The 23498-nt window shown below is 47.4% G+C and overlaps 1 protein-coding gene across 1 annotated transcript in view; it reads left to right on the top strand.

Annotated features, from left to right (window-relative positions):
- The first annotated feature begins 1653 nt into the window (after positions 1–1653).
- The window catches only part of LOC147016172 (calcium and integrin-binding family member 2-like), a 101284-nt gene continuing 79439 nt past the window's right edge, over positions 1654–23498 (top strand). The window contains exons 1-2 of the mRNA XM_085848938.1: positions 1654–2406; positions 18565–18599. Of these exons, the coding sequence (XP_085705064.1) occupies positions 2356–2406; positions 18565–18599 (86 nt within the window). The 5' untranslated portion in view covers positions 1654–2355. The remainder of the gene's footprint in view (positions 2407–18564; positions 18600–23498) is intronic.

Below are 23498 nucleotides of genomic sequence, written 5' to 3' on the forward strand. Positions count from 1 at the left end.
AGTAAAGCCCATGTGTGGAGCGCAGGGGTGAAACCGCCCCACACAGGGGGCCCAGGAGCACTAGCTTTAGGGGGGATGGTATTGTTAGGCCCATATGAGGATGCCAGTGATGGTAGCCTCTGTGTGGGTACCGAAGCAGTGACCATGAGGGAGGCTCGGATAAATTTATGGATCGAAAGTGACAATAGGGACTGTTTAGGTGGAGACAATGCACATGTAGTGAGGAAGTAGAGAGGTATAGAGGGTAGAGCTAAATGGGAATGTGCATAGTACAAGGGAAGACGAAGGTGCGTGATTTGGTTTGGGGACAATCGTTCGGTGATGTTGTGTAGGTGAGTGGAAATGTGTTTGTGTGTTGTTGATGAATTATGAGTGTGAGGGCAGGGCAATGGCCGGTATGAGTGCGAGTAACGGAATTCATGGTGTGAAGAATTGAATGGGGGGGAGTGAATCACACCAAGGAAACCCGGGGGTTAGTTTAAAGTTAGGTTGAGGGATTAGGTAAATTTACACATGGATGTCGTTATGCGGTTGATGCTGATTGTGGAAAGTTTTTTTTAAGTGTTTTTTTTGTGTGTGTAGGGTGCAGGAGATAATGGACCGGCTGGGGGTGTGGCTTGTGAGCATAGTGTTCCGATGAAGCAGGTACCCTGGGCACTGGAGGTTCTTCGGCCAGGTGAGGCAGTAGGTAGGTTCAGGGGGCCAGTAGTGCATTAGTGGACGCAGGTACCCGAGGAGAGGGGCCTGGCATGCCAGTATAGTGTTTAGTGTGTGTTCAATGGGCCCGGGTGCCCGAGCAGTGGGACCCGGGGCACCAAAATGCCTGCAAGCCACCACCACACAACCTGTAAGCCAACCTCCTTCCAAATTTCTCGTTTTCCTTCCTGAGAGTTTCCTTCTGTATCATTTTGTCCACACCATGCATCCTTCCCTTCCACTCATTCCACCCCACACCTTTTGTTACCTCCGTCATCGAAGGTGAAGGAGGTGATGTTTTCACCCCTTTCTGACTGTCTCTTTGTTTGATTGTTTGTGTGCAGGATATCTCAAAAAGGTGTGCACATATCCGGATGAAATTTTGTGGACAGGTTGGGTGTGTGACAAAAACGAACTGATGAGACTTTGGTGAAGATCCGGATCCGGATCCGAATCTGATAATTTTTTAAGTGATTCGTCACCATTGAGAGATTGGGGGTTAAACTAATATATAGCACGATATCTCAAAACATGAATTGTGCGAGATATGTTCTCGTGGATCAGGCATTGCGTGGTGGAGGTATGTACTCTACCGAGTACCCTTCTAGTTTGTCAAAGTTTCCCTCCATTTTGTCCTTCAACTCTGCCGTTGAGGTTTCCCCCATTATCTCTACTGTTCTTTTTGTTCTGTTCGAGCTCTTCCATGAACCTCGACTCTGTAAATAAAAAAACATTTATTTAACGGTGGAAATTTTGACCTCCCATACCCCTACCCCTCCCCTTCCTGCTCTATCAATGTTCACATCTCCTAGTCTTTCCCTTCTCTTCCCACTTCTCCCACAATTACCAGCACTCCTTTTTCTCTTGTATCATCCTCTTCTTTTTTTTTTTTTTTTCAATTTTACTTTTCTCGTTTTATTCTCCCCCCTTGCATACGCAATAGATAGATTGGTCTCGAAAGGCATCTCGCTGACGCACGCTGTTTGGGTTAAAGACGCAAGGTGGCAACAGGATAGCTACAGGTTGGAACGTTTGTCTGGAATTGCGCGCCGCGAGCTGGGACTCGAGTGGGAATTGAAGGTCGTTTTTCTCTTCGGGTGCTCGGCGAAAGAAATCATTAAAACTTTCAACCAACAGCCCCGACTTCGAGATGCCCTCTCTCGTGATGGATGTTTTCTCGGAACGCATGGGGAGGGTGAACGGTTTGGACGCTCCGGGTGAAGACTAAAAGAGGTGAACACTGTGTTGGTGATTGTTCATCGAGGTGTTTGGATACTCGACGTCGACACCGAACGAGGTGAACACTGTGTTGATGATTCTTTCGGTCGAGCCGTGAAATCGCTCGCCGTGCGTGTGTGCAGGGGACAGGGTCCGCGCACGTCGTTCAGCACCACCTCCAGAGGGACAGCACCGATGAAGCAGGACATTGAGGTCGAAGAACGTGAAGATCACACGTCCAGAGTCCTGGGATCCGCACCCTTTTCCCAGGAAGCGACTCTTCCTTTCATCTCGTTGTAGATCGAGCCCGTCCGCCACCTCGACCCACGTTCCGACTGGTGCTGCCTTTGAGCCGCCGCGCACCCAGTCTGGTCTTCCCGAACCGCCACAAAGTGTGATGTCGCGGCCCAAGGTGGCTCTCGGCTCCCAACTGAGCCCGCCATGGGGAATAAAAAGAGCAGCTTCACGGAGGAGCAGCTAAATGCGTACCAGGTGCGTGTACTCTCAAGATCACACTTCATATACATTGATAAACTTTACGCAATGTGCGAATTGTATATTGCGCTGCGATAAAGTGTGAAGCAACACTCAGTGTGTCTGCGACGTACCTGACTTGGAGTCGTGTGTGTCGTCGTCACAGAGGTAGTGCAGACGTGGCGACGTTGTCGTGTTTTCATTCAAATCAGGTTGATCCTTCCTGCTTATTATTATTATTATTATTATTATTATTATTATTATTATTATTATTATTATAGAAAGAACACGAATTGATGTTATTTTTATTTTGATGGAGACAGTGGATACATTACAACAAGAATTGGACAAGTACCTATAAAAGCAGTGGGGATAGAAGGGTTGTGAATGTTGCCAGGATTGCGCAGACTTGATGGGCCAAATGGCCTCCAGTGTTGAAGTTCCTTGTGTGTGATGTATGTGTTATATACTAATACTAGCGATACCTGTGCACATGCACGGGATAGCAGTACAACATAGCTGCTAGCAGACGACAGACCGTACACGGGGAATGACAAAAATACGCATTATGCAAAATGCAAGTGGTACTATGGAACGCCAAGACTTCCCAAACATTGTCGGCATGTCCGCTAAGTGCCACAGCAATTTCATAGGGATCGTGTGACAGCGAGCCGAGTTTTTAGTGTGCAAGCTTGGTATTATAATAGAGATGGAATAGGCAAAGCCGAGAAGCAAACGTAGAATTCTTCTTAGATTCGCTTCTTGAATATATCAAATTAAACAGTCTTTTTGCTATGAAAAAATAAATATTACCTCAACATTACCTTCACAACGACAACTACACCACCAAGAACAGGATCTCATCTGAAAAAAATTAATATTACCTCAACATTACCTTCACAATGACAACTACACCACCAAAAACAGGATCTCATCTGAAAAAATAAATATTACCTCAACATTACCTTCACACAACAACTACATTTCCTAGAACAGGATCTCATCTAAAAAAATGTATATATTACCTTCACAACGACAACTACACCGCCGAGAACAGGATCTCATCTAAAAAAATGTATATATTACCTTCACAACGACAACTACACCGCCGAGAACAGGATCTCATCGAAAAAAAATTAATATTACCTCAAATTTTCTTCACAACAACAACTACACTGCCTAGAACAGGATCTCATCTAAAAAAAATATATTACCTCAACATTATACCTCAACATTACCTTCACAATGACAACTACACCGCCTAGAACAGGATCTGATATAAAAAATATATATATATATATATTACCTCAACATTATACCTCAACATTACCTTCACAATGACAACTACACCGCCTAGAACAGGATCTGATATAAAAAAAATATATATATATATTACCTCAACATTATACCTCAACATGACCTTCACAACAACAACTACACCGCCTAGAACAGGATCTCATCTAAAAAAATAAATAGTAGATTGAACGTAGAATTCTTCTTACATTAGCTTCTGACTTTACCGATAACTTGTTCACAACTGTATACGCAATTTCCGGTTACTTCGGCCTGGATTCGGGATCAGCGATCAAATAACGTAAATCAGGATTAAAAATTATTTTTTGATGATGCGGGAGATATCTTTATTAAAATCAGTGGAGGAAATATACACCATGTCTGACATTTGGGTCTTTCATATCTCCAACGATGCCTTTATCTCCCGGCATGCATGATTCCCCATGACAAAAACCAGAAACAAAAAAATACCAGAAGCAAAAAAAAAAAAAACGGAAGCAAAAGGGTCATAGCCAACGACACGGATTCAAAATTGCCATGTTATTGTGTTGTTGTTGTTTCCTATTCTCTCAAGTGCACGCGCAAAGTAATATTCACAAGATAGAAATAAATCCCAATTGTGTTTATACACCGCACAGCGTTTAAAAACAACCAGAAGCAAAAGGGTCATTGCCAACGACACGGATTCAAAATCGTCAGGAGTATTGTGTTGTTGTTGTTGTTGTTGTTGTTTCCTATTCTCTCATGTGCACGCGTTAAGTATGAAGCTCACTGCGTTCGCTATAATACAGTGCCTCGAGTTATTGATTACATATATATTGTTGCGAATTCGCACCCGCCGGCGTGCGAGCGGCCACGTAACTCGAATCGCGGCACGTCGCCCACCAGACGGACAATTCTGTTGTGACCCTCTCGGACTAACGCCGGGAGCTAGTCACGGGTGGGCCTTTCGGCCTCACCACGATCGTGCGAATCGGCCACCCGCGTGGGATAGGGTTGTTCGCCAAACTCGATCTACCTAAGTACCCACGCGGAGGGTAGACCGGGCGATCGCACCTCACCGCAGGTCGACTCCGGACACGGACCGCTGAAGCAATCCGTTCCGTACTATCGGGATAACCGAACGGTGTTATCGTCGGCCTCGACGGTTCTGATTAATTATCGGGCGTATTAAGCCCACGACCAACCCTTTACGTGAAGCAAGATGGAGATTCAATTAAAGAAAAGACGAAGCGAAACGGGAAACAGTTCAACATGATGCACATTTATTCCGCGGCACACAGAAAGCACACGTATTCAATTAAAACAATTATGCACAAAAAGCAAATGCAACAAAAGAAACAATGAAGCAGAGCTACAACCGACTAAGACCGACACACGGCAACACTTAACAGTTTTACTTTACAGACGGCGCCAACAACACATTTACTCAAAAGTAAAAGAAAAGGCCACCCTCAAAGACAAGGGGGCAGACGGGGCCTGTAGGCCAATATTTGCGCGGGACCTGAAGGAGCGGTCAGGTCCGCGAGACCGGGTGGGTCCTACCCGTGTCTTTGTGATGAGCCGAAAATGTGGCAGCGCGGCGGTGCCCCGACTTCGTGCTCCTTCGCGGGTTTCGTTGGCACTGCTTGGAGTGGGGTGGGAACGGGGCCCCCTTTTCGCATTATCTCAGCACGGGGGAAAAAAAGGGGAGGCGGAATTGTTGATGCTCTGGGGAAAGAGTATAGCTGGCTTGCTTGGGTCCCGTGACGAGCGATTCAACCGCGACCTAGTCGCCGACCGCCGTCTTCCTTGCCTCGGACCCGAGCTCCACAGTCACTTCCCCCAATTCTCCTCAGCCGACTGCAGCAAACCACCTGGACGCCCTCGCCTCCCGACTCCCTCTGCGATCCAACCCAACTCTGCCTCAAAATTCTCTTCGCTTTTCTGCCACTCTCTGCTCTTCCAACACCGACTCTGCCTTTCTGCCACTCTCCGTTCTTCCAAAACTGACTCTGCCACTCTCCGCTCTTCCAAAACTGACTCTGCCACTCTCCGCTCTTCCAAAACTGACTCTGCCACTCTCCGCTCTTCCAAAACTGTCTCTCCAACAACAACTCCTGCGCAACAACTCTTCCTTCTCTCTGCCCCAAAACTCTCTTCGCTTTTCTGCCACTCTACGCTCTTCCAAAACTGACTCTGCCCAGATTCGCCTTGCGCTCGGCGCTTTATAGGCCGGCAGGAGAACCAATATGCAAGTTTCCGGATCAGAACAAGCTCGCGGTCGGAGCCACGCTCACCCATTGGACGGAGAAAAAGGGGCGTGAATCTCCCCTGATCCTATAATTTGCATATCTCGATTCCACACAGACGCGCCTGGAGGCGGGGCCAAACCGCCCCGCGCTTGCTGATTGGACGGATCATAAGTGGGCGTGTGGCATTCTGGATCCAAATTCTCCTCGGAAAGGCCGCATTTTGCACTCGCGGCTCGGCGCGCATCTTGTACGAGCCCAGGACAGCCCAACGCTCGGTGCTCACAGGTGGTGCGGGAATGGCCGCAGAAGGAGGGAGGTGAAGGTGGTGGAGGGTTTATGGTGGTGGTGTTTGGAATGGCGGTGATGCGATGTTTGCGCGAGCGTGTTGTGAAGGTAAAGATCGTGGCTGTTGGCGTTGTTGTTGTGTGATGGTTGGAGCATGGTTGGTTCAAAATAAAGATAGAACAGAAAAACGGCTATCTCAAGGCATCGCAGCCCGAATGAATCACATTTATTCCCTCTAAACAACGGGTTTGGGGCAAACTACACATGTACTTACAGAGATATCTCACCTACGGGACCTGAATGGTGGTTTGCGAATTTCCTCAACCGCAAAACTACCCCCTCCCCTTTTTACAGACTCGTCCCGATTCATCAAATTCTCGTGTGCCATCATGTGTAGTTCTCCCCTAGTACGTTTTACCTACGGATCCCCTGAGTGCGACATTCATGGTATTCATGTCCTCAAAATAAATAACCTGAGGGCTGAGTAACTAACTAAACAAACCCACTCACACGGACGACTTAAATAAAATTGCCGGCGCTAAGACAGACATGCCGGGGGCGCACTGATATGTACAGTACATCTTAACCTTTCAAATTTTACACTAACCATGGCCCAGGATCAATGAACTCTGCAGGAAAAAGAAGAGTCAACAGAGAACTGGCACACGGTCCGCCACTGCAGGCCTGTGTTGTAGCTGCCAACAGGACAGTTCTTGCAGCTTGCAAACTGTTGCTTGATGATCCTGGCGCAGATGGCAATGAACAGGGGGAGGGCAAAGCAAAATTGAACGGGGCTGGTGAACATGGGCAGTGGGCATGGCATGGCAAAGGCACCAGGCAAACAGCCTGCAAAACCAGGCCGCTGCAGGCAAACACAGCCGGCAGATGAACTGGCCGGCACAGACCTTGAAGTACCGCAACTGCAGACGATCCGGTCGGCACAGGCCTTGCAGCAACACAGCAGCTGCCGATGAAGTTGGCCGGCACAGGCCTTGAAGTAACACAGCCAGCAGATGAAGTGGGCCGGCACAGGCATTGAAGTAACACAGCCAGCAGATGAAGCTGGCCAGCCTTTTGCCTTGAGATGGAGGTTGGTGGAGGGAGTGCGGTGGTGCTGGCCACTCAGAAGGCGGGCTCGGACCTACCTATCGCCTTTGCCTGTCACTGTCCATACCCACTCCCTTAATTTGTAAAACCAAATTTAGCCCCAACTTATTTTTTTGTTGTTTTTATGTTTACTTCCCCACTATAATTCGTCCCCTAACCCCCTTTATCGTACTTGTTCGGCTAACCTATCTCCACTAGCCTACTCCCAACCCCTACGTTTCCTTCCCGGAGGGGAATGAGGGAGAGCTCGGGTCCTGTGTCGAGTCCCAACTCAAGCCTCAGGATGGCCTCCCCAGACTTCAGCGATCTAACCCCAAAGTGGGTCCAGCGGCCCACAACGAGAGCGAAGGAATGGATGGTGCGGAGGGGTACACTTCCTAATCTACCCTAACCATTTACCTTTAAACTACCCCGGGGCTTTCAACAATCGCCTCGCGCTTAAGCTATTGGTTCTAAAAACCCAGATTCCCGTCGTCTGTGTTGGTGTCCTCACAATTTCGGGCCTCGCCCCCCAATTTTCTTCTCGTGCCCTCACACAGTTTCATGACTGGGATGCGTGGCTCCCCTTGGCAGGTACTACCCTCTGCCAAATCTCCAGCTATGACACCCCCGGGCACGAAACTGCCTCCGAGCCTACCAGCTCCCTAAACACCGGGGAGTGCCCTCTATGGCGACCCCTGAAACGCTCACATGGCAGGCTGGCTTCCCGGGCCCACAACACTGCCCACGCGGCTCATGGTGCCACGGGCCCCCGCACCATGCGGGCGCACCGGTGCGCACGACGCTATCCCGGCCCCCCATGGGCCCTTGGCCTACTACGGCCGAATAGCCTGGTGCCCAGGGTACCCACTCAGCGATGCTCACCTTTCGCAGCCACGCTCCCAGCCCGTCAACAGGGCTCCTGCACCCCTCCAAACAAGTTTCGAGCCTACTTTCACACCAAAAGCAAAACGACCTCCATTTTTCAATTTAACTAACCCCCTAACTCACTCTACACTGACCCCGGGTCCCTTGGGTGGGAGTCACTCCTCCCCCCAATCACTCATCGCACCATGCGTTCCACAATCGCTCCGTACACACAGACCCGCTGGCCTCACTCACTCAACATGTACTCGTTTCCACTTCTCACAACTCACACATCGCTGAACTCTGCCATCCTTCTAACTACCTCCCCTAACTAACTCGTGCTCCTACGTTGTCCCTTAAACTAGTGGCACGTTCCATTTAACACTATGTAGCTAAACTATGTCCCCACTACACATCCAAAGTCTGTCTCTGTCTTCAAAATGTCATTTCCCATTTCCCGATCCTAAATCTCTGCTAAAATCCCTCCACCTAATCCATTCCACAGGCCCCATGAGGACTTACCCCTGCCCCATGGAGCCGGTCTAGCTAAGCTAACCCTTCCCCCTAACTAGTTTCATCCTGTGCCCAGGCCAAGGGGATCATCCACCCCTTGCCCAGGAATCCTGTCCACCCGAAAGCGAGGCTTGTTTTTCTTTTTTCATCGCGCAGCACCAGAGCGGAAACTCACAACCTGCACACCAGCGCGACAATTCACAGCCGTGCACCTGTGGCGTGACGTCATGGCAGCTGTTCGCGTCCCTCGTCCTTCTTGGACGGTACCATCCGGCAGGGATTCGCCCTCCTGCCGGATTCCAACCATACACGCAGCCATGACGTCACCCGGCGCATAAAAAAAACACAAGCCTCACGTCTCGAGGGGTTCCCCACGCGAACACATGTGCTCTGCCCGTTGGAGCTGAACACACCCGCGCGCGTGGAGAACCCGTCCGGTCCAAATCCGAAATCCTGCCTAAACTTTGTCCGTCGCGGGATCGGCAACATTCACCGCGCTTGTTTCCGGACCAGGCTTCACTCCTGCAAGCGAGCACGTGGCGGCCTCGTGCGTTGCACAGCACAGACCTCGCGCTCGCTGCTGGGTGAACCCGGCACAGTCCCCACAATAGCTACAGCCGCTACTCGGCTTTTGTCCCTCTGTCGCCGTTGTCGTCTCCATTCCAACCACGCACACCTGCATGTTACGACGCTCACACACCACTCCATTACATTCACATTCACACCGGGAGACACGGCTGCATGTTCACACATGCCGACCAACATCTCCCTCACATACAGCGACCTCACACACACTGTCTCCCTCACACTCGGCCGCTCACTCACTCGTGCCATTTCCCTCACACAAACCATACCACTCACACACGCGGGGGCACTCGCCCGCGGTGTCTCACTCGCACACGGCGCGCTGGGAAGCAGGCATCTCGGCACACTTGCCACCAAACCACTCACATGCGGGGTTTTATTCCCACACGGGGTGTCACTCATACCCGGGGTCTCATCCATACACGGGCTCGCACTCACACCTTGCACCACACACACCGGGACAACCACAGTGGGGATTCGTGTCACCACAAGGGTTTGTCACCACAAGTGCTGTCCACAGCACTCCTCCCCTCGACCTCGCAAAGCACGACCAAACCCACCTGGTCGCGAGTCACCTCAAGGGGGCATACTCCCTCCCCTCGTTCCTGGAGGAGGCCATCCCGCTGCTCGCACTGGATCTCTAACCAGTCCGCCAGCTCCACCTCATGGTCCTCCACTACCTCTGTGTGTGTGTGTGTGTGTGTGTGTGTGTGTGTGTGTGTGTGTGTGTGTGTGTGTGTGTGTGTGTGTGTGTGTGTGTGTGTGTGTGTGTGTGTGTGTGCGTCTCTAACCACGTCCAATTCACTCTCCGTCTTCCGTGTCTCTGGCAATACTTTCATTTCCTTCTTTGTCTTTGTTACTTCCCTCGTCTGCATTTTTATTTGTGTCTCCTTTATTAGGGTTTGCCCTAATTGTTCTTTCATCCGTTGATAACCCTCATTTATTTGCGTTAACATCCCCATTAGTTGCCTCATCTTCCTGATTCTCACCCACGTCGTTTGAAGCGGTGGCTGAAAGCACTCGCCTCGTGTCGTGCCGTTTGTTGCACCATTAATAGCACCCGCTCACGCCTCGTGCCGTGCTGAAGTGCGGCCGTGCCGCCATCTTACGACTCCGTTTGCCGGCAAAGTCTGTGCTCAGTATATGGGGTTGAGCTCCGCCGTTGATTAAAATTACAAGCACCGTCCATGAGCCATGGATTCTACATTCAAACACATATTTAATACTCCCGGCTCCCGCTCGCCTTGAGACGCCATCTTATTTCTCATAACGGGTTAATTTAAATCGCTTGTAATTTGGAGGGAATTGGGGGTCGCTCCTCTCACCCCTGGACCGATTCCCGTGAATTTAGCTGCAGACAGGAGAGCCTGTTTTCCCGCTCTCTGACACCAGTGTTGCGAGGAGGGGGGTGGGTTTGTGTCCCACGACCTGACACCAGGGTTGCGAGGAGGGGGATGGGTATGTGTGCCACGACCTGACACCAGTGTTGCCAGGAGGGGGATGGGTTTGCATCCCACTACCTGACACCAGTGTTGCGAATTCGCGCCCGCCGGCGTGCGCGCGGCCACGTAACTCGAATCGCGGCACGTCGCCCACCGGACGGACAATTCTGTCATGACCCTCTTGGACTAATGCCGGGAGCTAGTCACGGGTGGGCCTTTCGGCCTCACCACGATCGTGCCAATCGGCCACACGCATGGGATAGGGTTGTTCGGCAACCTCGACCTACCTAAGTACCCACGCGGAGGGTAGACCGGGCAATCGCACCTCGCCGCAGGTCGACTCCGGACACGGGCCGCTTAAGCGATCCGTTCCGTACTATCGGGATAACCGAGCGGTGTTATCGTCGGCCTCGATGGTTCTGATTAATTATCGGGCATATTAAGCCCACTACCAACCCTTTACGTGAAGCAAGATGGAGATTCAATTAACGAAAAGACGAAGCGAAACGCGAAAACAGTTTAACATGATTCACATTTATTCCGCGGCACACGGAATGCACACGTATACAATTAAAACAATTATGCACAAAAAGCAAATGTAACAAAAGAAACAATGACGCAGAGCTACAACCGACTAAGACCGACACACGGCAACACTTAACAGTTTTACTTTACAGACGGCGCCAACAACATATCTACTCAAAAGTAAAAGAAAAGACCACCCTCAAAGACAAGGGGGCAGACGGGGCCTGTGGGCCAATATTTGCGCGGGACCTGAAGGACCGGTCAGGTCCGCGAGACCGGGTGGGTCCTACCCGTGTCTTTGTGATGAGCCGCAAATGTGGCAGCGTGGCGGTGCCGTGACTTCGTGCTCCTTCGCGGGTTTCGTTGGCACCGCTTGGAGTGGGGTGGGAACGGGGCCCCCTTTTCGCATTATCTCAGCGCGGGGGAAAAAGGGGGGGAATTGTTTATGCTCTGGGGAAAGAGTATAGCTGGCTTGCTTGCGTCCCGTGACGAGCGATTCCACCGCGACCTAGTCGCCGACCGCCGTCTTCCTTGCCTCGGACCCTAGCTCCTCGGTCTCTTCCCCCAATTCTCCTCAGCCGACTGCAGCAAACCACCTGGACGCCCTCGCCTCCCGACTCCACTCCGCGCTCCAACCCGACTCTGCCTCAAAACTCTCTTCGCTTTTCTGCCACTCTCCCTCTTCCAAAACCGACTCTGCCTTTCTGCCACTCTCCGCTCTTCCAAAACTGACTCTGCCACTCTCCGCTCTTCCAAAGCTGACTCTCCAACAACAACTCCTGCGTAACAACTCTTCCTTCTCTCTGCCCCAAAACTCTCTTCGCTTTTCTTCCACTCTCCGCTCTTCCAAAACTGACTCTGCCCAGATTCGCCTTGCGCTCGGCGCTTTATAGGCCGGCAGGAGAACCCATATGCAAATTTCCGGATCAGAACGAGCTCGGGGGTGGAGCCACGCTTGCCCATTGGATGGAGAAAAAGGGGCGTGAATCTCCCCTGATCCTAGAAATTGCATATCTCGATTCCACACAGACTCGCCTGGAGGCGGGGCCAAACCGCCCCGCGCTTGCTGATTGGACGGATCAGAAGTGGGCGTGTAGCATTCCTGATCCGAATTCTCCTCGGAAAGGCCGCATTTTGCACTCGGGGCTCAGCGCGCATCTTGTACGAGCCCAGGACAGCCCGACACTCGGTGCTCACAGGTGGTGCGGGAATGGACACAGAAGGAGAGAGGTGAAGGGTTTATCGTGGTGGTTTATGGCCATGTTGCCGTTTGGAATGGCGGTGATGCGATGTTTGCGGGAGCGAGTTGTGAAGGTAAAGATCGTGGCTGTTGGCGTTGTTGTTGTTGTTGTGTGATGGTTGGAGCGTGGTTGGTTCAAAATAAAGATAGAACAGAAAAACAGCTATCTCAAAGCGTCGCAGCCCGAATGAATCACATTTATTCCCTCTAAACAACGGGTTTGGGGCTAACTACACATGGACTTACAGAGATATCTCACCGACGGGACCTGAATGGTGGTTTGCGAATTTCCACAACCGCAACAATATGTATGTATATATGTACAAAACTAGATATTGTCGTATTTTTCTTGGTAGGTTTTAGTTGTAAGCTTACGCTTTGTCGCCATTGTCCTGCCTGCAGTGCGATCAACGTGTGCACGCAGTTATAAATAGCCTATCACTGGCGGTGTAAAACAATGAGAGAGCATCACGATTCCAAGAAATCGGGCTTCTCACGAGGCAGCAGTTCTGTTTGACGAGTTAGGAGTGGTAATTTACTTGAGTTTCCATTACATGGGAACGGACAACATCTGACGACTAAGACGAAGTGACGACTTAGAGATGACGACTTACAAAGGGATGACCCTTTATTCAAAGGGATTTAACATGAGATAAATTCGGGACTTTTTGACGCTGCCGACTTAGGCGAAGTGACGAGTTACACGCTGCCGACTTACGCCTAGTCTACTATATATATATATATATATATATATATATATATATATATATATATATATATATATATATATATATATATATATATATATATATATATATATATATATATATATATATATATTCGTGTGTATTTGAAGGAATTCAAAGCCCACCAACCTTCTGGTGAGGATGTAAAACTCGCTCTCTTGTTTGCATTGATTTGATGTAGGAATTAATTAAATATCCACACACCATCTCTCGAAAGAAGTAGGCTACTCTGTGCCTATCCTTCCATCCATCCATTGGGACCATTCTCTGTGCAGAGCGTTGGTGCTGCCGAAGCAGTCTCCTTGGCTATTCGGCACAATCCTGGATGGGTCGCCACTCCAACACAGGATACCATCAAGCTGGCACTCATTTGAAGAAGGATGCTTCAGGACCGGGGAAGGCTCCGTGAAACAAAACATGGATAAGGAGACGGCTTGGTGCATGAGCCGTAGTTTCTCTCTGGGGTGAAGATAGATGCTGTAAGACCAGGGAAGTCTCCATTCAGTTTTAGAGACTCACGGGTGGAAATGACGACCGATAGCAGTGGCACATGCACATGCACACACGTACATGAATCGTGATTTACACATATTGCTTCCCCTCCCCAGGAGGTTGGTGGCAGGATTTGCACTCCGGCCACCGTAAAACACTTCATTCTGCAAAAAAACACTGAGGTGTGTGGCGGGGTGGTGCTGAGGTGTCGTTCACCAGACGGCAGTCTCCTTGGGTTACCTGACGCAGTCCGTTCGGGTGGGTGCCTGGAACGTCCTATCCCTAAGAGATGGGGATGGGCCATGCATCTGCCTGGGGGATGGCCAGATGGAGGCCCCTGGACTTCCAGCAAAAAGTAGACACAGCGACGTGTTGTGAAAAGTGCATGCTCCCATTGTTTGTACATATGCTTGTATACATATTGTTGTGGTTGTGGAAATGAACCCCCAAACATTCAGAGGCATGTAGAGAAATCCATTCAGTTTTGTCATTGGTATGTATGATTAGACAGACCCTTGCCCTTTGTCCAGGGGGTTGGGAGCAGGGGAGAGAATGCATTCTGAGATCGTCTGTTTCATCCCTGATGTAATCATTTCCCTCCTCTACCCACTTTCGACTTTCTCAATCTTTCAATCTACTTCAATCCACTTTCAATCGTTTTATTGCATCGGTCTGTCGTTCAATCCTACAATTCATCGATCCATCCATTTATCGGACAATCTTTTAATCCATCACAAATCCCTCACTCTTTTCGCTTCCAAACTGCTGTTCTCCGTGACTCCGCAATACCCTCCACCCCTTTGTCTTCCGAACCCCGTTAACCCCACTGAAAACTTCCCTCCCCTCATTTAAACATCGGTCTCCAATCCCTCATCCTTTCGTTTCATAACCTTTATTTCCAGTGTTCCCTCAGAAACCTTCCTTCTCCGTTCATTAATTCCTCCTTGTTATCTCCCCGGAAATTTTCAACCATCGAGCCTTGTACCATTTTTGTTAATAATTCCTAAATCGATAAACATTCAATTCTCACGTTCAAATAAACCCCCCTTTTCCTTTCTTCCCTTCATTTTTCCATTAAAACATGACATTGGAAGGGATCAAAGCACTAAAAGTGGAGTGCACCTTGGCAGAGGAATCTTCCAGAAGGATAGTTGCCAGAGACGTTTCTCGAAGCTCCTCGAAGGCTCCATGAGCCAGGAACCAATGGCGACGCAGCATGAGTAGGCAGCAGGATAAAGAGCCGTGACCATGCCTGGTCCCAGTGGCAATGAAAGGCCAGAGCAACGAAGGAAACTCTCTCTCCCTCATCCACCAAGCTCTCCTTGCCACGGGTTCCTTTGCCAAGCCCACACTGATGTTCGCCAGTAAGGAGGTAGCACCACCAGCTGCAGGATTTTGCACGATTTTTGCACGAGTTTGCACGAAGCCTCCCCAGGCATGCTGCAGAACTGTTAGAGAGAGTACCTGAACCTCGGCCATTGCCTATCTGGATCACAAGAGCCGCAGCCGTTCCTGCCTGCTAAAAATACACAATACCCCGGCATGCACCGACACCCCCCATATCCCTTATCACCCCCACCCTTCCCCTCCTCCACGTTGGGATTGATACAGGCCCGCATTGTCTGTGTCCAGTATGACAGGAGTCGAACCAATACTCCACCTTGCTTTTATTTTGTCATACTCTCGTCTACTTTCCCGGTTTGAGTGACGGCGCCTGTCATTTGTTGTTTTCCCTAGATAGGTAAGATTGTGCAAGGGGATTCTTGCATGAGAGTTAAGGGAGTAAATGAATATTCTTTTTGTACCTTTGATCACTGCATGTGCTTGTAAATCTTCATTTTGACAACTTGATATTTCGATTGCTTTGTTTGTAAATACATGCCCGTGCTCTTTGATTACCTTGTAAAGACTTGCCAAATGTTATAAGCAGTCTCCTGGGCTATTGGGCACAATCCTGGGCAGGTCACCACTCCGACGCAGGATGGAACTCGTTTTGCCGACCTCGGAAGGATGACAGGCCGAGTCAACCCCACCTGATATTAATTCAACAGCCAAGCAGGATTTGAACTCAGGATCAGAGGATCCCAAGCCCTCCACTTTAGCCATTGAGCTAACAACAGGCATATTTTTGAAGTCAACTCACGAAAACTGGCAAACAGAACAGCGGACTTTAATAAAATCTTCAGGGTAAAGCATTGTCTGATCGAGACAAACTCTACAGGAGTTCAGGTGACTTGAGGGGCATTATGGCCTCTCTTGCGTTGAAGTTCCTTGCGTGATTTACATATTACGTACGGCTAAACGTTTCACGCGTAACCTTTTCACATTTGCGTTCACTTGGAGGAAACAAACATCTCTGTAAACACGTCACCTTACTGTTTTCGAAACATACCATAGAATCTTCAGCATCCACAACCCCAATGTAGGCAGGACAGTGGGACTTCTGACCACATCAAAGGACAGCACCGTTCAGACGCCCAACCCTTTGGGGGTTCTTTTTATACACTGCTTCCTTTCCTTGTAAAGATTTCTCATCATTGGACACCAATCAGTCTGTCCTTGCGTATTATTGTCTTCAATGTGTGGGGTGTTCAAAAATGTCTGCAGACAAAATGTTCACAGTAGTCCAAGAGATGCCAAGAAGGAGTAATGAGGCGACTATATTTAAATTCGAAAGACATTGACATGTTTAATTACCAAGTACATTTCGTTACATATTTAAAACTAGAAGGGCACTCAGTAGAGCACACACATCCACCACGCAATGCCTGATCCACGAGAACATATCGGGCCCAATACATCCCTGAAATATCATGCGATACAGTACTACTATCTATTTTGGCCCGATCTCTCAATGGTGAAGAATCACTTTGAAGATTAAATAATTCTCGTGTCCAGATCCGGATTCAGATCTTCACCAACATCGAATCAAATTCGTACTTTCCACGCACCCAACTTGTCCACCAAGTTTCATCCGAATCCCTCCACAACTTCTTGTGATATCTTACTGCAGGATGTCACAAAAGTCTCCATACATCGGGAAAATTAACACTTTTAGCAAAATGTAACTTTATTTACAAAACGTTCTCTACATGATTGCCATGTATTTGTAAACACACACGAAGTTGACTCTCCCACTCTTGGTGAACTCGTGTCAACACATCTGGCGTTATGCAAGTAATTCCACTTTGAATGTGTTTCTTTAAATGATCCATGTTCTGAATCTTGTCGTATGTGTCGTGTGTGATGTGCTTGCCATGTTTCCTGTTAAAGCCGATTGCAACCTTGCGACAGCTTCCCGAACCAGCCATGAGAATGATTTCAATACGTTCTTCTTTTGACAAAGGCATTCTTGAAGGGAATCTGAACAAAGAAAGAAAGAACATATTAGCTATGTATGATGAATTTCGGGAGACATTTTGTTGAAAGTGTTAATTTTCCTTATGTATGGAGACTTTTGGGACAACCTATACATATTAGTTGAGCCCTATCTCTCAATGGTGAAGAATCGCTTTAAAAAATTCGAGTAGCCGGATCTGGATCTTCACCAAAATCTAATCAGTACGTTAATGTGACCCATCGTCCATCTCACAAACTGTCCACAAAATTTCATCCGGATCCATCTACAACGTTTTGAGATATCCTGTACACAGACAGACAGACAGACAGACAGACAGACAGACATACAGACAGAAAGGAGTGAAAACATAACCTTCTTCACCTTTGGTGGCGGAGGTAAATATTAAAATGTCGCGTTTGTTCGACTTATATATCCACATTAGTTGGGGATGTAAAGGTGTTCACTTGGGGATGGTTGTCGTGACATACATGTCCACCTGCATGCATATTTAAGGCTGTCTGACAAATATTGTTGAAAGCACAGAGGAAGGTTAAAAAGAAGGTTGAAAAAATAGGACTGCACATCCTGAATCTCACCTGGATCAGGAACAGCAATCACTCAAACTCCCCACAGACTCCCTTTGACCCTGATTTTTTTTAATGCAGTGAACAAACTTTGGTACATCAGGGGTGATGAAGGTTGTGGTCAAGTTTCATCGACATTGTGTTTGTAGTTTCTGGGAAGAAAGCAAATACAGTATCTATTATTTTGGGATGGGGGGGTTCAAAAAACCTCTAAAAATCCCCTAAATGAGCGCAGATTTTGATGCGGTCAATATACCTTTGTTTGGCATCAGATATGAAACTTGTGGCCAAGTTTCACCAAAATTGTGTGTTTGGTTCAAGCGATAATGAATGAGGTGTTTACGGACGGATTCACCTGCGGGACACTGCGTGATCACGTAAGCTCACCTGACTGAAGTCCAGGTGAGCTAAAATAGTTCTCTACCTCTCAATATCTCAAAACTTCACCTCGTCCATCCTCGGCTGTTGTGCATCACACCCGTCCTTTACCGAACAAATTTTGTGCATCTCACCTTACTTTAGTAGCACATCACATGTTTTGTTCCTCATTGTTTTAATACCTCAGCTCTGAATGAAACTTTCATTCACATCAATCGCAGAATGATTACTAGAACGATTGTCGGTAGAGCACGTACCTCCACCTGGCTGAACAGTTTACATTTTGTATCATACTGATATGCCGAATCTGCATCCGGATCTTCACCGAAATCGAATCAATTCTTCATTGTCACACACCCAACCTGTGCACCAAGTTTAGTTGGAAACCGCCCATAACTTTTTTTTAAATATCCTGTTCACAGACAGACAAACAGGGATGAAAACATTACCTCCGTCTACCTTCGATGGGGGGAGATAACGAAAAGCATTGCTGCTGTTTTGTATTTGAAAACGTTTCCGTATTCTTTCCTACTCAAGGCTATGTGTGTTGTCGCTTGTCTTTCTAGGATTGCACATATTTCACAAGGAAGCAAATTCTACGGTGAGTACCCACGCACCCACGATGTAGCAAAACCTCAGCGGATCCTTGTGGGTTCATTGTTGGGGTGGTGGTTCCCTTTTCATAAATCCCTACATTGTGTACCAATCGGCTTTGGCGTAAAACGTTTTGAAATGATGTTGGCAATGGAGATGCTCTCTCGGCCACCTGTATCTTGGGGTAGACGTCTGTGGCTCGGGTCGTTCAACGGATTGGCCTGCCCGAGTTAGGTGGCTGAACCCAGCCCGTGCTGTGTGAAACAAGCAGCAAATCACTGCATCGGCCCGTGAAAGGACATTTTCTCAAGCTGATGAGTTTTGTGCTGCACCGCCATTGTAAGTCATTGTAAAATGAATGTGTGCTGACAGTTAGCGGCGATTCTGCACAAGCAGCGGAGGCGGCTGTGCCTTAAGATAAGGCAGCTGGTCCATAGATCCGTCCCTCTTGCGGCTTATAATCAGAGCCGTTTGTGGCTGCACAGCTGCACGGACAACTTTCAATCACCCAGCCCCTGTACTGATGGTCCATCCATCCTGAATTGTCCACCCCTCGTTTGAAATGATCGGTAACCGCTGGTTATGATCGGTATCTTTCCATTGCCATGTCCCCACTTAACGACTTGGAGTCATGCAATGTGATCCATTCTTGTGTCCTTTGAACTCTCTTTGTTTCAGAAGAAAAAAAAAATACACCCATCTATGTGTCTATCTATCTCCCTATCTATCTATCATCTAATGTTTCACTCTATTTATATTGGCCATGTTATATTTTTGAGCAATGCGTGCCAATGGCTGTACCTTATAATGAATCTCTTCTGTACAACTTATTACAAGTGAGAAAACTCTGAAATATAACGATTGGTGAAACCTTCATCCTCAACCTCTGACCCTCATACGTGCCCACCTGACCGAGCTGTGTCTGTAAATGCACTCATGATTCAGGCTGAGGCGGGTTTATTGTCGAGGAATAATTCTCTGCGGACACATTTTGCCCTTCCCGATGTCTTTGTAATAACTGTCGACCGGTCAGGTGTCCTTCTAAATCTGTATCGTCATCATTGGAGAATCACTGGAACTGTCTCAACAATGTGATGTCTGCAGTTTCCTTCATTGTTTGGCCAAAAATACTTTAATGATTTCTGAAGATTGTCTTATCATCATCATCATCATCATCATCATCATCATCATCATCATCATCATCATCATCAGTCGGTGTTGGGCGGAATGATAGAATGTTCCCTCCCAAAGTTCTCATTAGTCATATGAGGTGACAAATCTTAAACCGGTGCAGTCGCATCATTTGCTAGATTGGCAATGCATGAGATGTGTCGTCTTCCACGACTACCAAAACATAGTAACAAGTCAAATGAATTGCTGTAAACTACCACCGCAGCCTCTTTCCGATGACAGCATAACGTCCAACATGGCCGCATAAGATCAATGTGTGTAAAGCATGGCACGTAAAACATGACAAATCCCACATCCTGCCTGGCCTCTTGGAAATTCAGAAATGCACACAAGGTGTGGAAAGATATTCACAACAAGATCAAATTGTCAAAAGCCTGAGAGTTATTTGTCGGAGCGGCTCAGACAGCTGGTCTCTCCTTGTCGATCGTTTGACTGATGGCCGAACGAGATGCAGCACCGTCGACGTGATGATAAAGTGCGTTTGGAATGGCCGTGAAACGAGATCTTAAAACCGGAGGAGAATGTGTGATGTGAAGGGACATTTTTCTCGAGCCAGAGTGTGGACAGAGTGACCTCATGATCTGTTGGTAGGACGCACAATGCCGTCCCCGTCGTGATGGACCTGAATGTTCGATTTGATAAAACAAACCCCGGCAGCCTTTCACTTGATTCTCTTACACAACATTAGCTTTAACGAGATGAATCAGAGCATAACAGGTAATCGGTAGTATTTGATTATAGCTCCATCAGGCTCGTTAGTCGAGATGGGACAGGAAAATGTCTTTCGCCTGTGTGTAGATATTGGAACCACGAGCAGGGGTAGTCTTCATTGGGCAGAAAGTGAGAAAGAGAGGACAATTTCAAATCATAAAGCTATCACTTTCATTGTAATTATCATGTCCTTGTAAAAAAAAAAAAAGGCAATACGTCAGAGCACCCTTGTTAATGAAACTCCAACACGTTTAACTATCAATTCCGAATAACTCATCGAAATGACATTTTTAGGAGGTCCGTTTCCTGGTTGGGCCATCCATGAGAGGTGACCTTGTGCTGTGTTTCGTTCCTTCGTTGACAAGTGTTTTGATCACTTTTCGCTGGGATTTGTCTTGTTCGATGAATTAGAAAAACACAACCACCTTTCTCGTTTTTAAATGGCGAAGCAAGTGCTGTCATGGCAACATCTTGACGTTGCAGAGATGCGCTACTTAACCATGTCTGTAGAAAGGCCTCTTCGCAGGGGTTAATCAGATGGCGTTTTATGAGCTCACATGGTTGGTCTTAGAGACTTTGGGCTGGAGAGAGGTTGTTTCGGGCCAGTACCAGCGGAGATTGAGTTGCCTTTAGTTAGTGAGTGGAAACTCCTCAGGCCTTCCATCACCATGTCATAAGCATGCCTTGGATATCTCTTTATATATATATATATATATATATATATATATATATATATATATATATATATATATATATATATATATATATATATATATATATATATATATATATATATATATATATATATATATATATATATATATATATTTCTCCATCTATATCTCTCTCTCTCTCTCTCTCTCTCTCTCTCTCTCTCTCTCTCTCTCTCTCTCTCTCTCTCTCTCTCTCTCTCTCTCTCTCTCTCTCTCTCTCTCTCTCTCTCTCTCTCTCTCTCTCTCTCTCTCTCTCTCTCTCTCTCTCTCTCTCTCTCTCTCTCTCTCTCTCTCTCTCTCTCTCTCTCTCTCTCTCTCTCTCTCTCTCTCTCTCTCTCTCTCTCTCTCTCTCTCTCTCTCTCTCTCTCTCTCTCTCTCTCTCTCTCTCTCTCTCTATATATATATATATATATATATATATATATATATATATATATATATATATATATATATATATATATATATATATATATATATATATATATATATATATATATATATATATATATATATATATATATATATATATATATATATATATACCCACAGTATATATGGATCTTTTATTGAGAATATACAGGTTTTTAAATTCTTTTTTTTGTCTATATGGTTTTCCAGGGTTTACTTCTGTACTTTCCCTTCAGCTAACAGAAATAGAGTTCAAATCCATGCAAGTAGCGGCGATTCGAGTAATAATTATATCAGTGTTGGTCATAATGATAAGGCTGGTACTGCAGGAATATTCGACGTGTTCAGAAAAGGTTCAGTGAGCAAACAGTTCCCAATGTCGAGTTTTGTTAAAGAAGTTTGGGGATCACAGAAGCATGGGGTGGTGGAGGATAAAAAGGCAGTGTGGTATAATTGTGGCCACAGTTGAACGCAATAAAAAAATGGAATGAAGAACCAGGAAAAGAAGATGGGAGGAGAAAGGGATGGGGAAAAACATAAGAAGGTGATTTTTTTTGTTTGTTTCATGAGAAGGTGATTTTTTTTATTTTTTTTTGTGAAAAGCATTTGCTTGTTGTAAGCTGAATAAGCATGACTTTAATGTGTTGAGGAGAGTGGGTAGAGCAGGACCTAAGGAAGGGGAGGGGGTGGGGGAGGAAGAGAAGAGGGAATGAGTGGTGTGGGGGAGGAATGAGTGCCTCAAGGGTAGGGATGAGGAGTCAAGTGTGGAGGGAAAGCCAAGGGGTGGGTAGGGGGATAGGTGGGGAGCGAGTGGAGAGTGGTGTGTGTGCGTGCGCACACACAAGATTATGATAAGCTAGGCTAATGGGTTCAGCAGGTCAACCCGGGCAGCGCTGCTGATTGATGACCAGAGCGTCCCAAACCGACAAAGATAGTACTAGCTCGGCAAGGTGGGCAGCAGCTCAGAAGTGAAGTTCGGCTCAGTAGTTTGAATGTGAGATCAATGGGGGAAGAGGAGTCGAGGTGGTGGAGATGATCCAGAGAAGGTTGGAAATGGGTGTGCGTGAGACCAAATGGAAAGAAGACAGGGCGAGGAAGTTGGTTGGAGGATACAAGCTGTTGCACATGGGTGGGGATTGAAGGACTAATGGCGTGGAAATAATAGTATCAGAAGAGATCATCAAGCAGGTGGTCAGAGTTGAAAGGTGGAAGGTACTGATAGTTTTCGAATGGTTGGTGGTATCGAGGCAAATGGTTTGTGTTGTGTCTGTATATGGGCCACAATCGGGAAGGATTGGGGCGGAGAAGCAGGAATTCAAGGACAGACTGGAGAGGATAATGGGAATGGTTGAGCTGGACGTGTTGCTGTGCATTGCAGGGGACTTCAACATGGATGTGGAAGTAGCGGAGCCACGTGGAGAGGAATGTTTTGTTAAATTTGGTCAGGGAACAACGATTAGAGAGGGTCAAGAGCTGGTGGGGCTGGTGGCAAAAAATGGTCTGGCCAAAGCTGGTTCACTCATTCAAAAGCGGGAAAGCCACAAGACTACCTATAGGAGTGGACAACATAGAACAGAACTGGATTTGGTGGTGATTAGGAAGCAACTGTTGTGGAGGGTTAGGATTGTAAGGCAGTGGTGGGAGAGCATGTTACCACCCAGCACAACGCAGTGGTATGGATGGAGAAAAGGAGGGAATTGAAGAGTTGGGATCAAAAGATTATTAGGTGGGGGAAGTGTTGGGGAAACGTCATCGTTGAGTTCAAGGAGAGTTGGGTATGATCAACTTAAGAAAAAGCAAAAGGTTTGGAGGAGGAGTGGAAGAAGTATGGAGAGGCATTTAGGGGAATTGCTGAAGTTTTGTGTGGAAGGGCCAAAGGAAAG

Source organism: Eptatretus burgeri, chromosome 12 (genome assembly GCF_056783735.1).
Source record: "Eptatretus burgeri isolate ZD-2024b chromosome 12, Ebu_testis_v1, whole genome shotgun sequence".
NCBI classification, from domain to species: domain Eukaryota; kingdom Metazoa; phylum Chordata; class Myxini; order Myxiniformes; family Myxinidae; genus Eptatretus; species Eptatretus burgeri.